The sequence below is a fragment of the Bos mutus genome, chromosome 16 (genome assembly GCF_027580195.1).
Source record: "Bos mutus isolate GX-2022 chromosome 16, NWIPB_WYAK_1.1, whole genome shotgun sequence".
In the NCBI taxonomy this organism is placed as follows: Eukaryota; Metazoa; Chordata; class Mammalia; order Artiodactyla; family Bovidae; genus Bos; species Bos mutus.
The window spans coordinates 32,038,571-32,051,696 of NC_091632.1; the positions used below are offsets into that span (position 1 = coordinate 32,038,571).

The window sequence follows — 13,126 nt, forward strand, 5'->3', positions numbered from 1 at the left end:
TCAGTTTACCTGTGGGTGGGTGAGGGGTTGCCACACCCCAAGAACTTATTGAACTACAGTTCTATAGTCAATGGAAAAATTGGGAGGTGGGGAAGAACTTCTTTGTCTTCCTTAAGTAGATATCATGCTTCCGTATTAGCTCCTCCTCAAGGTTGAGCAGGGGTATTTTCTTGTCCCTACGTGGTCAAATTAGGTCCACAAATTATTGTTTTTTATGTGTGCAGAGAGCATGTCCTAGGGATAATTAACTTGATGACACCAATGGGCAGATTGTAAGCCTTATTCTCTACTATTGTTTTATTTTTTGGGGGGGGTGCTGCTGCTGCTGCCAAGTCACTTCAGTCGTGTCCGACTCTGTGTGACCCCATAAACGGCAGCCCACCAGGCTCCCCCGTCCCTGAGATTCTCCAGGCAAGAACACTGGAGTGGGTTGCCATTTCCTTCTCAAATGCATGAAAGTGAAAAGTGAAAGTGAAGTCGCTCAGTCGTGTCCGACTCTTAGCGATCCCATGGACTGCAGCCTACCAGGCTCCTCTGTCCATGGGATTTGCCAGGCAAGAGTACTGGAATAGGGTGCCATCGCCTTCTCCGTTGAGGGGGTGAGTATTGTGCAAAGAACATGTCTTACAAGCCAAACAGCATGCTTGGGGTTCACTAACTCACTGAGCTCACTAGGCAGGGTGTAGGTTTCATGCCACCATTGTTTTATTGTTTGGGGGCATGTCTCGTGCTTCTGTTGCATGGTAATTTAGTTGCTAAGCAAGGTAGCTTGATTCCACTGTTAAGCAAGCCAATCTGGCTTTGATGCAAGTGATTTGTTCTGTTTTATAAGTCAAGCAAGGGCTTGCCAGGTGAACTTGCTTGCCAGTGCAGGAGATGTAAGAGATGTGGATTGGATCCCTGGGTCTGGAAGATTCCCTGGAGGAAGACTTAGCAACTCACTTTCAGTATTCTTGACCGGAGAATCACATGGAAAAGGAGCCTGGCAGGGTACAGTCCACGGGGTCGCAAAGAGTTGGACCGATGTGACTGAGCATGTACACACGCACAAGTCAAGCAAGCCCACACTGTTTCAGAATTTTCCCATTACTTTCTTCAGTGATCATTAATCTCATTGTAGTCTCCCAAAGTCCTCTAAAGTTCCATCTCTATCTACAATTCCCTCATGGGGTTTCTAAGCTAACTATCTCAGTCATGTCCAACTCTTTGTAACCCCATGGACTGTAACCTGCCTGGCTCCTCTGTCCATGGGATTTCCCAAGCAAGAATACTGGAGTGGGTTGCCATTTCCTCCTCCAGGGCATCTTCCTGACCCAGGGATTGAACTTGTGTCTCCTGAATCTCCTGAACTGGCAGGAGGATTCTTTACCACTGAGCCACCTGGGTAGCCCTACTTCCCATTAAAAATATACTTATTTAATTCTATGATGAAAAGAGAGTTGGTACCTGGTTTTTCAAAAAAGTTTTAGGGAGTCAAGCAAAATTGTGTGCTGCCCATTGAAACAGGGCGTATGACAATTTGACTCGGACAGTAGGAGGGGTACTCAGCATTGAGGCGACTCCTGGAGAGAAACGGGGTACTCTGGCAAATAGAGGTAATCCAGTGGGTTAGAAAGCCATGCCAGTTCCCCAGTAGTGGGATGGCAGGAACCAGCCACCTGGTGGGGTCTCGATGTGGAACACTGGTTCCTGAGTAGAACTGGGAGATAATCAGGTTTTCCAGAAGGGACCCTGGGCTCAGGGAGCCAGACGGGGATCCAAGAGACTCAGGAAGCAGACTCGAAGTGAGGGTTGGACTAGCAGGGGATGTGTTCATGCTGAGTTCCTGTTCATCTGGGTTTCCTTAGGCCAAAAGGAACCAGTTCCATAGACTCCATGTCAATGGACATCCCTGGGGACTTCCCCAGGAGTCCAGCGGTTGGAACTTCACCTTCCAATGCAGGGGGTACAAGGTCTATTCCTGGTTGGGGAGCTAGATCACATGTGCCTCACAGCCGAAAAGCCAAAACATGGAACAGAAGCAATGTTGTGGCACATTCAGTAAAGACTTTGAAAATGGTCCACATAAGAAAAAGAACCTCTCCCCTGGAGGCTAGGCCTGGCTGAGGGTTCAAGGGCATAGATGGTTACTGGAAGACATGAGAGGCTGAGAACCAGGTTAGGCCTGGCAGAAAGACCAACAAAGCAACCAACTGCAACCACAGCAATCAACTGCAACCGTAGCAGTTCTACTCTGAACTGTGCATAGAACCCTCCAAAGTGGGAATAGCTCACCATTTCAAAGAAGCAGAAACTGAGGCTCAGGTTGACTGAGACCAAGGTGGAGCTGAATTGTGATTCCTAAACAGTGAGGCTTTTTCTAGTAAAGTGGGTTCCTTCAGCCCCAGCACAACTCCCCACCCCCACCCCACCCCCACCCCCACCATCCCTACTCTCATCTTCATCCCACACTCCTGCTAGATACATTTTGAACCCAACTCACTCACCTAAGTCCAGCATTTATCCCTGAGTCACAGAGGTGCCTTTAATATCATTTATATCTCAGCTCTGGAGCCCTTTGTGTTGAGAAGCAAGAGAAGATGCTGAGAAGTCTTCCCGGGGAAGCTCTGCCTGCTGCCCCGAGACTGTGTAGAGGCCTCAGGGAACACAGGGCACAGCAGTGATCCTAACACTCATTCTCCAGCATCCTTCAGGGAGGAGGGTCCCAGGCTGAGGGTTCTGACTCTGCTCCTCCTGCATCTTGGGCCCCCACCTGAGGGTGCAGGAGAGGATCCCACTTCTTAGAAGTGACTTACAGACCTCTCTTTCCAGATCCTTAAGCAAGAGAGCACACTACCCAACAGGTTCAAGTCCTGCAACAGAGGGATTGTGGCTCCACCTGTCATTCCAGGAGAGCAGGAAAATCTGTGTGGTCTCTAAATGAATGAATCTCCAAGTGGGGCCTGAGAACTTGTTAGAAAGGCAAATTCTTAGGTACAACCCCAATCTGTGGGTCAGAAACTCTTAGAGTGGGGTCCAGCTCTCAGGGTCTTAATTTCTTTTCCAGCATCTTAATCTTAACCAGGCACATCTGATGCACACTGGCTTTGGAAGCCCCTTGGGAAACCATACTACTTTGAAAATCTGTTTCCTTGGATGTAAAATGGGTATTATCAGTGTTTTTAGTGCAAAGGATATCTTGAGGTTAAAAGAGATAATTCCTAAGGTCCCAGAGTTCCTGGTTAAATGTCACTGTTATCTCGCCAGTTACCCCTCTAAGAGCTCAAGCTGTTTCACAAGAATGTAGAAATCTGGGGCTTTCCTGGTGGCTCAGTGGTAAAGAATCTGCCTGCCAATGCAGGAGACATGGATTTATTTGATCCCTGATCCAGGAAGATCCAGGCAGGCTGGTTCAAAATTGGTTCAAAACAACGTCAAGGCTGTATATTGTCACTCTGCTTATTTAGGTTCTATGCAGAGTACATCATGTGAAATGCCAGGCTGGATGAAGCACAAGCTGGAATCAGGATAGCTGGGAGAACTATTAATAACCTCAGATGTGCAGATGACACCACACTATGGCAGAGAGCGAAGAACTAAAAAGAGCCTCCTGATGAAAGTGAAAGAAGAGAGTGAAAAAGCAGGCTTAAAACTCAACATTCAAAAAACTAAGATCATGGCATATGGTCCCATCACTTCATGGCAAATAGATGGGGAAACAATGGAAACAGTGACAGATTTTATTTTGGGGGGCTCCAAAATCAGTGCAGATGGTGACTCAGTTCCGTTCAGTTCAGTTGCTCAGTTGTGTCTGACTCTTTGCGACCCCATGAATTGCAGCACACCAGGCCTCCCTGTCTATCACCAGCTCCCAAAGTTCACTCAGACTCACGTCCATCCAGTCAGTGATGCCATCCAGCCATCTCATCCTCTGTCGTCCCCTTCTCCTCCTGCCCCCAATCCCTCCCAGCATCAGAGTCTTTTCCAATGAGTCAACTCTTTGCATGAGGTGGCCAAAGGACTGGAGTTTCAGCTTTAGCATCATTCCTTCCAAAGAAATCCCAGGGCTGATCTCCTTCAGAATGGACTGGTTGGATCTCCTTGCAGTCCAAGGGATTCTCGAGTCTTCTCCAACACCACAGTTCAAAAGCATCAATTCTTCGGCGCTCAGCTTTCTTCACAGTCCAACTCTCACATCCATACATGACCACAGGAAAAACCATAGCCTTGACTAGACAGACTTTTGTTGGCAAAGTAATGTCTCTGCTTTTGAATATGCTATCTAGGTTGGTCATAACTTTTTTCCAAGGAGTAAGCGTCTTTTAATTTCATGGCTGCAGTCGCCATTTGCAGTGATTTTGGACCCAAAAAAAATAAAGTCTGACACTGTTTCCCCTGTTTCCCCATCTATTTCCCATGAAGTGATGGGACAGATGCCATGATCTTTGTTTTCTGAATGTTGAGTTTTAAGCCAACTTTTTCACTCTCCTCTTTCCCCTTCATCAAGAAGCTTTTTAGTTCCTCTTCACTTTCTGCCATAAGGGTGGGATCATAGAAAAAGCAAGAGAGTTCCAGAAAAACATCTATTTCTGCTTTATTGACTATGCCAAAGCCTTTGACTGTGTGGATCACAATAAACTGTGGAAAATTCTGAAAGAAATGGGAATATCAGACCACCTGATCTGCCTCTTGAGAAATTTGTATGCAGGTCAGGAAGCAACAGTTAGAACTGGACATGGAACAACAGACTGGATCCAAATAGGAAAAGGAGTATGTCAAGGCTATACATATTGTCACCCTGCTTATTTAACTTATATGCAGAGTACATCATGAGAAATGCTGGGTTGGAAGAAGCATAAGCTGGAATCAAGATTGCCGGGAGAAATATCAATAACCTCAGATATGCGCTACAACCATGAAATTAAAAGACGCTTGCTCCTTGGAAGAAAAGCTATGACCAACCTAGACAGCATATTAAAAAGCAGAGATATTACTTTGCTGACAAAGGTCTATCCAGTCAAAGCTATGGTTTTTCCAGTAGTCATGTATGGATGTGAGAGTTGGACTATAAAGAAAGCTGAGCACTGAAGAATTGATGCTTTTGAACTGTAGTGTTGGAGAAGACGCTTGAGTCCCTTGACTGTAAGGAGATCAAATCAGTCAATCCTAAAGGAAATCAGTCCTGAATATGAATATTAATTGGAAGGACTGATGCTGAAGCTGAAACTCCAATACTTTGGCCACCTGATTCAAAGAGCCAACTCACTGGAAAAGACCCTGATGCTGGGAAAGAGTGAGGGCAGAAGGGGAGGACAGAGGATGAGATGGTTGGATGGCATCACCGACTCGATGGCCATTAGTTTGAGCAAGCTCCGAGAGGTGGTGATGGACAGGGAAGCCCGGAGTGCTGCAGTCCATGGGGTCACAGGGTTGGACACGACTGAGTGACTGAACTGAAATGAATGCAATGACACCAATAAAATGCATGAACGTGATGGGGAAGTAAGTTCAGATTACCCTATCTACAGTTTTCTCTTTATGTTTCCAACCCCTGCACTCTCCAGGGTCTCTTCCTCTCCTTATTTCAGGTGTCAGTGCCTATCTGAGAGCCCCAGGACAAGACTTCACCTGGGAGATTGTTAGAAATTCAGAATTTCCCCAGGAAGCTTTACAACATTCTAAAAGTGATTGACTGGGTCACGGGTGTTTGAGAAGGGCTGCCCGGGGCTCTGTTTACTAAATATTCTTGGGGTTTCTGCCTTAGGAATTCCCTGAGGGTCTGATTACAATCTCCCCATATGATTCTTACGACAAAGTAAATTTGGAATCTAGGGGTTCACCTTCTCCTTAGGATCCGAAAAAAAAAAACCAATTTTCACCCCAGGATGGAGCTTTGGGGCATTCATCTTCTGGCTCTTTTTGTTGAATGGAACTTATGGCATTTGGGACTGGACCACCTTTCCAACGCCTACCCTTAAGAGAAAAATATTTAATTCCAAGAGTTCGAAAGGAAATAAAACAAATTCTCTTCTTGTTGCTAACATCCAGTACCTGAGATCAGAACCAGTAAAATGGGGATTAGGGGGTCAAGGTCCGGGATTAGAAGGGACGAGCCCCAGCTGGAAGTGCCCACAGGTTGGTGACCTGGTGGGTCCTTTTGACACCCTTGGGCTGTGGCGCCCCACCGACTGAATGCGCGGGTGGGCCCGCGCCCCGCAGCGCTGAAACCGAAGTAGGGAGAGGTTGGATTGAACGCTCAGCATTTTCCCCCCCAACTGCCGAATCCCACGAGCCTGCCAAGCTCCCAGCCAGCTCTCTAGGGATGCACCCCCGACCCCCTACGCCAGCCAGAGCCCGCCCGCTCCCAGCCCCCAGACAAGGGCGCAATTTACCAGTGGGAACCGCCTCTGGCCCACCGACAGCAGGAGGACGGCCGCATTTTTTTTTTAATGCCATCAAATTCAATATTTACAAGAACAATCCCATGTTTGGTGCTAAAATGACTGGCCACACAGGAAACAGTTTACTTCTTATAAGAAGAAAAACCCAAGCTTGTGCCTTACTCTTAAAAAGAGAGAGAGAGAATAATAAATACAGTTTAAAAATTACCCCCCAAAATCGCTTATTGCATGCGCCCCCTTTCCCTCTTGTCGAGGAACAAATAGAATCCAACTTTGCCGGGACCCATCGGCGGGTCCTAGCAGCCCCCGCAGCTGTGGCCTTGTAACTTTAAACCTGGCCTGAGGTCATCGTTTTCGCGCTGGCCAAACACAGGCAGGGGGCGGTCCTAGCGAACCCGAGACTGGGACCACCTTAGCGCGCGGACTCACCCCGCCCTCGCCCTCGTTGGAGAGATAAATGCTGACTCCGATCCGAAAGTTCCCAACTGCAAAGTTTGCTTCTCCGGCAGCTGTTGCGAGCTAAGTAACTTGGGGATTCCCTCCCTCGCTGGGACTCCGTTTTCCAGGCCCCACGTCTCGCGCGCTCCATCAAGGGAAGGCCCCTGGCTACGGAGCTTTTTCATCTTTCCCCAGCCCAGAAACTAGCTGCTCGACCCCCCCACCCCAAAGAACAAGTCAGCTAAGAAAAATGTGGAAGGTGCCAGTTCTGTTCTTCATTTTGGGAAGTGCATCGTTCTGGGTCTTGGCAGAAGGAGGTAAGGCCAGCGGGCGGAGCTCCCCGAGCAGCTAACTGGTGGGGACGAGCGAGCCGGGACTTGCGGGTTGCCGGGGCCTGGAATGTGAGGTTGCCCGGGGGAGCAGTGTGCGCGCCGGGGTCTGGAGGCCCCGGGAGAAGGAGAGACGGCGGCTTAGCCGGTGCCAGGTCCCAGGCAAAGAGCTGAGCGGGGTGCCAGGGAAAGACCCCGAGTCCACAGGTAGCAGGTGGGGAGCAGAGGGTCCCTCGGGGGCGACCCACCTCCTGCCAACCCTTCCTGGCTCCCGAGAGACAGAAGGCTAGCAGCCAGGCGCCTTCCACTGGCGGTGATGGGATTTTCTCAGGGCTGTGTATTGGAGACATGCTCATGGCCTCAGAAGTACTGGCCCCTTAAAACTGTGAGGGTTGGGGATGAGGGTGGGATATCCCTGTGCAGCGACGGCCTCCCTCTGGGGGCTGCCAGTCTTTAAGACAGCACTTTGGACACACTCAGGGCCCGGTCAGGGGGGATTCGTTATCCTCTGTGGAGAGGGTAGTGTGTGGGCGTAAGAACTGAACTGGAGGGTCCTGAGTGCATGAGGGAGTGGCCCATTATTAACGCTGATGTTTAAGTTCCTTTGGGGCCACGTGTGGAACTTGGCCAACAGTGTCAATGACCGCGTGTTGGTGACTCCTTAGACCTTCACTTCTCTAGAGCTGAGAATGAGGACACTGCTTGCCCATCACTCTCATTATCTTCTCCTTCTTCCCTCTTCTTACGTCTCCTCCTCTTGCCCCTTGCTGCTGTGTTGGTAGCCTCCAGTCACATTGGTCAGTGTTTTCTTTTTCTTGGGTTTTTATTTTGATCTGTTTCCACTGTAGAATATAAGCTCCTGTGGACACAGCTGTGTCTTCACCTTATCTCCAGGGCCAAACAATATCCGGCCCTTAGTAGTTGCTCACTGAATGTTGGTTGAAGGCATTGTAAGCTAACTAGGGATCTTTGCAGTTGAAGCTTGAGGAAATGAAACTCTTTTACATTTTGCAAATTGAGGATGGAGGTAGCCCCGGAGCCAGAGGAATCCTGCTTGAAGGGAGGGGCTCGAAGGAGGCCTCCACACAAAGACAATAATACCAGCTCCAGCCAGTGAGTGATTCAGGGTGTGTTTCCCTGTGTGCGCTGCTTGGAGACTGAGGTGCTCTCTGTGCTGTGCATGTGTGCTCAGTTGTGTCCAACTGTTCTGTCAGCCCATGGACTGTAGCCCAGCAGGCTCCTCTGTCCGTGGGATTTCCCAGGCAAGAATACTGGAGCAGGTTGCCATTTCCTCCTCAGGGGATCTTCCGGACCCAGGGATTGAACCCGAGTCTCCTGTATCTCCTGCAATGGCAGGCGGGTTCTTTACCCCTGTGCCATCTGGGTGGGAAGCCCTCTTTTTGCTGGGTGGTGAGCTATTCATGGTGGTCCTGTCTTTGGAACTTCTCTCTCCAGAGCAACATACATGGCTCTGCATTTCAGTTACATTTCATTTTTGGCCAGACTGCAAATGACACCATTTTGTGCTCAGCAGGGCAAGATGTGGGAGGCCCCCAAATTGAGCCTCGTCCCAGCTCTGCTCAGGAAAGAGGGCCACTGGGTGGCATCCTCTCCCCTCCCCTAGCCTCCCCACCCCCCGCCGACTCCCCTGCAACCCCCTTGCCCCAGGGAAGAGTTTAGCTGTAATTATCTTTAAGCCAATTCTGAATATCAAAGGTACTCCTAAAAAGAAGTAATAATTTAAAAAAAAATAGTTGTGGCTGAAAAACCAGCCACTTCTGGTAATAGCAACTCAATTGGGAAAGACTGAAGCACCCTGGCCCTGTCCCCGGGGGCTGTGTGTCAATGCAGAGTTACTGGGCTGCTGGCTAAGAGTTGAGGCCCAGGAGGGGTTTTGTCTGAGGATAATGAGCGAGGCAACTTGAATATGGATGAATAACTTCTTTGAGCTGAGCCATTGTGGGCTCTTGTCGGGGAGTTGAGCTAGGGGTAATTATGGTGATGAATTTTATTATCCTTCTCTTAGGAGTCTACTCCCTACTGGGCTTCCCTCTTCTAAAATTATAATCTGGTTCAGTAGTACAATCTGGTCCTCTGGGTTGAGATGTCCTCTGGGTCTCATGAGATATTAGTGGATTTAAAGGAGCTCAGTGGTCCACACATCTGGCATTTTCCTCCACTGTCAGGCCCCACCTTCACTCTGAACTTTCATCCAAGACACGTACACAGGTCGCTCCGTAAGATCGTTTATTTTGTGAAATTCTGCAGGCTGCTGCTTGCTGAAAACTCACATGTGCTTTTTCCCGGACCAGTCCACCCAGGATTAATCATGCGATGAACACATTTCCCTGTGCTTTCCCCAAAACTCTTGCCAGTTTCGGAGGCTTGGAAATCTTCACGAGTTGCTAAGAGTTTTGTTGCACTTAAGGTATCTCAGGTCTGTTAGAGCCTTCTCGAGGGAGGCTCTGATGACACTGGCATGTGAGATCCAAGATAGCATTTAATATATGAAAGCACGTTTCTAAAAAGTATCCTCGCTTGAGAAGGCTAAACTGGGACATGGCAAGAGGGAGGAACCCAGGCTGATCAGAGGTACACAGCGGCCTGCCCCGCTTCCTCTGGCCTTTGAAGTGAGTAACCAGTGAGTAAGTCTATACTGAGAATTACAAGGACCCCCAACCTTGGCATGAAGGTGGATGGTGTGACCGAGCAGGAGGGACACCACCTCTCTCCAATGCCCATCCCCCACCACATGCCAGGAATGTCATGGTTCCCTCATTAAATCATCATGCATCCTTAAATTATACATTATTATCTTCAGAATATGCCAGATTCCAAAAACAGGCCTAACTCCAAACCTCAAGCTTTTTTTTTTTTAACCTGCATTACACATTGAGGGGGGAAAAAAAGGTTGAACTTGAAATTAAAGGTTAACCTTGCTTTAAACTCCTTAAACATGAAAACAAAAAATTTTCAAGGTATATAAAGTTCTTTACATTTGATACTTACCGTAATATTCCTTCTAGAATGAAAATGTCACGGTACATTAAAATAGGATTTGTTCATGCTTTCCCCAAATAGAAACTCAGCATCTCCTGATATGCTGGATATGAAATTCTAAGCACTTTTGAGGAAGGCACACCTAACGTAAAGCATTGCACTTGAGTCCTTACCAGCAAAACGATGAACGTGTGCTTTAAATTCCACTGGCTTATCTGAATATTTGTCATATTTCTGGCTTCCAAGAACAGGCGTGCCAGGTTACAGCTTGTGGAAATATTATGGGGGAGGATGTTGAGAGAGGAGAGGCTCATATAGCTGGCAGTACCTTTGTGAGACTTGAAGAAGTTAAATCAACTCCTGTAAGGCTCTCTAAGGACCCTCCCACTCCTTGGGTATTCCAAAGAAATACTCAGTGAGAGTGTTTTGTTGGAAGAGAATCAAATGAGTGGGGTCATCGGGTGGGCTACAGAGATAAATCTTGGGATTCCCACAGGGGTAAGCAAAAGAGATAAAACACCTTTAAAAAAAATTAAGTATTTCTTTTTGGCTGCGCTGGGTCCATTGCTGGACCCTAATTGCTGGACTATGCTTTTCTCTAGTTGAGGCAAGCCAAGGGCTACCCTCTAGTCACGGTGCACAGGCTCCTCACTGCAGTGGCTTCTCTTGTTGCGGACACGGGCTGTAAGGTGAGCAGGCTCAGTGTTGCAGTCCCCGTGCTCAACAGTTGTGGTGCATGGGCTTAGTTGCTCTGCGGCATGTGGGACCTTCCCAGATCAGGGATTGAACCCATGTCTTCTGCATTAGCAAGCTGATTCATTACCACTGAGCCACCAGGAAAGCCCTAAAAGCACCTTTTGATTGGAGTTCTGAATCCTTTCCCTACTGATTTCCTAAAACCTTGGGGGAAAGGGAAGTGATGGGGCATTTTATCTGAGGGTTATGAGATGGAGCCAGGTTAGGGAGCAACTGGAATTCTGCCACCTTCATCCAAGGCAGGAAACTGAGGTGACTGTTTTCCTTCCCTCGAGACTCACCCCAGTGCCCACCAGCCCGCCTGCTCCTGGCGGCCAGTCCAGGGCAAGCGTTCCCTGGAGCTTCAATGGGTGGGGACGGATGGGTTTTCCCGATTTTTCACCTGGCCCAGTGCCTTTGCCTCAGGAACTGCTCGGAGGAGATGGGTTTACTCCTCTGAGGGAAATTTGTAGATCTGGCCACTTCATATACCTACTTGTCTGAGGAGCTGCACACTGAAATTGTCAGGGCAACACTAAATTTTATATGGGGGCGGGGAACCCCACAAAACACAAAAACAACAAATTTAGCAATAGGATAATCACCCTTCCGGAAGGTGACCTCTGTCCAGAGGGTCAGTGTTCCAGATAGTAAAGAGAATGTCACTGAGCCCTGGGGGAATGGAAATGATTGTCACTGTTACATTTGTAGCAGATAGGGAAGGGCCTCTAGAAGATGCGTCAACATTACTAATGAGAGTATTTCCGTAATTTATCACGCTGTCTTCATCTGGGTGTTGAAACACGACTTACTTAAGCAAAATTGTGATCCAGTGAATGGTATCCTGCCTGGAGGAGTTTGTCTGCCTAGAATCTAGACAGGGAGGGGAAAGGAGTAAGGACTAGATGATGTGAAACTTGTCCTGCCTGAGGAATGCGTTTAGTTAAATATTGACTGAGTAACTTCTTTGTGAGTCAGGCAAGGTAAACGGTATCCTTGCTAACGGCTACTGTAAGGTGTCCTGTCTGGTGGCTGAAGGGTTCTGGTCTCAGTCCAAGTGCCCCTAGAACTGTTCTGTCACAGTCTGGAGATGTATTCCCCCTACGTGCCCTTAGTCTGTGTGCAACAGACAGCATTTCAGGTATTTCACTCTTGAGAAGGGCATGCCTGGGATAACAAATGTGGGCAGAGACCACTGAAGAACTATTTCCCTTTGTCAATAAGCTATTTGAATTCCTGGACTCATAAGAGCGTGGCTAGGGAGATCAGTCCTGGGTGTTCATTGGAAGGACTGATGCTGAAGTTGAAACTCCAATACTTTGGCCACCTCACGCGAAGAGTTGACTCATTGGAAAAAACCCTGATGCTGGGAGGGATTGGGGGCAGGAGAAGAAGGGGACAACAGAGGATGAGATGGCTGGATGGCATCGCTGACTCAATGGGCATGAGTTTGAGTAAACTTTGGGAGTTGGTGATGGACAGGGAGGCCTGGTGTGCTGTGATTCATGGGGTCGCAAAGAGTCAGACACGACTGAGCAACTGAACTGAACTGAGGGAGAAAGGATTTCATGTGATCTAGATCACCCTATAATAAGATTAAATTTCTGAATCTGTGTAACTAAAGGAACTAGATTCTGGATGTGCAGTGTTCACAGCATTAACTGTATATTAGCATTGGAATGTGAAACTGTTAGTTGCTCAGTCACGTCTGGCTCTTTGTGACCCCATGGACTGGAGCCCACTAAGCTCCTCTGTCCATGGGATATCCCAGGCAAAACTACTGGAATGGGTAGCCATTCCCTTCTCCAGGGGAATCTTTCCAACCCAGAGATCAAACTCAAGAGATCAAACCCTGCATTGCAGGCAGATTCTTTACCATCTGAGCCATCAGGGAAGCCCAGTAAATGGATGTTATTGTTGTTCAGTTGCCCAGTTGTGTCTGACTCTTTGCGACCCCATGGACTGTAGCACACCAGGCCTCCCTGTCCCTCAACATCTCAGGAGTTTGCCCGAGTCCGTATTCATTGCATTGGTGATACTGTCCAGCCATCTCATCCCCTGATAGCCTTTCCTCCTTCTACCCTCGATCTTTCCCAGCATCCAGGGACTTTTCCAATGAGTCAGCTGTTTGCATCAGATGAACAAAATACTGGAGCTTCAGCTTCAGCATCAGTCCTTCCAGTGAGTACTCAGGGTTGATATTCCTTAAGATTGACTGGTTTGATGTCCTTGCTGTCCAAGGGA

The 13,126-nt window shown here is 48.2% G+C and overlaps 1 protein-coding gene across 2 annotated transcripts in view; it reads left to right on the forward strand.

Moving 5' to 3' along the window:
* Positions 1 to 6,793: 6,793 nt before the first annotated feature.
* PDPN (podoplanin) overlaps positions 6,794 to 13,126 on the forward strand; it is a 35,124-nt gene continuing 28,791 nt past the window's right edge. Inside the window, exon 1 of one of the 2 annotated variants that reach the window (XM_070384933.1) lies at positions 6,794 to 7,135. In XM_070384933.1, coding sequence (XP_070241034.1) covers positions 7,069 to 7,135 — 67 coding nt within the window. In that variant the 5' untranslated portion in view covers positions 6,794 to 7,068. The remainder of the gene's footprint in view (positions 7,136 to 13,126) is intronic. The other variant, XM_070384932.1, reaches the window with a different exon arrangement.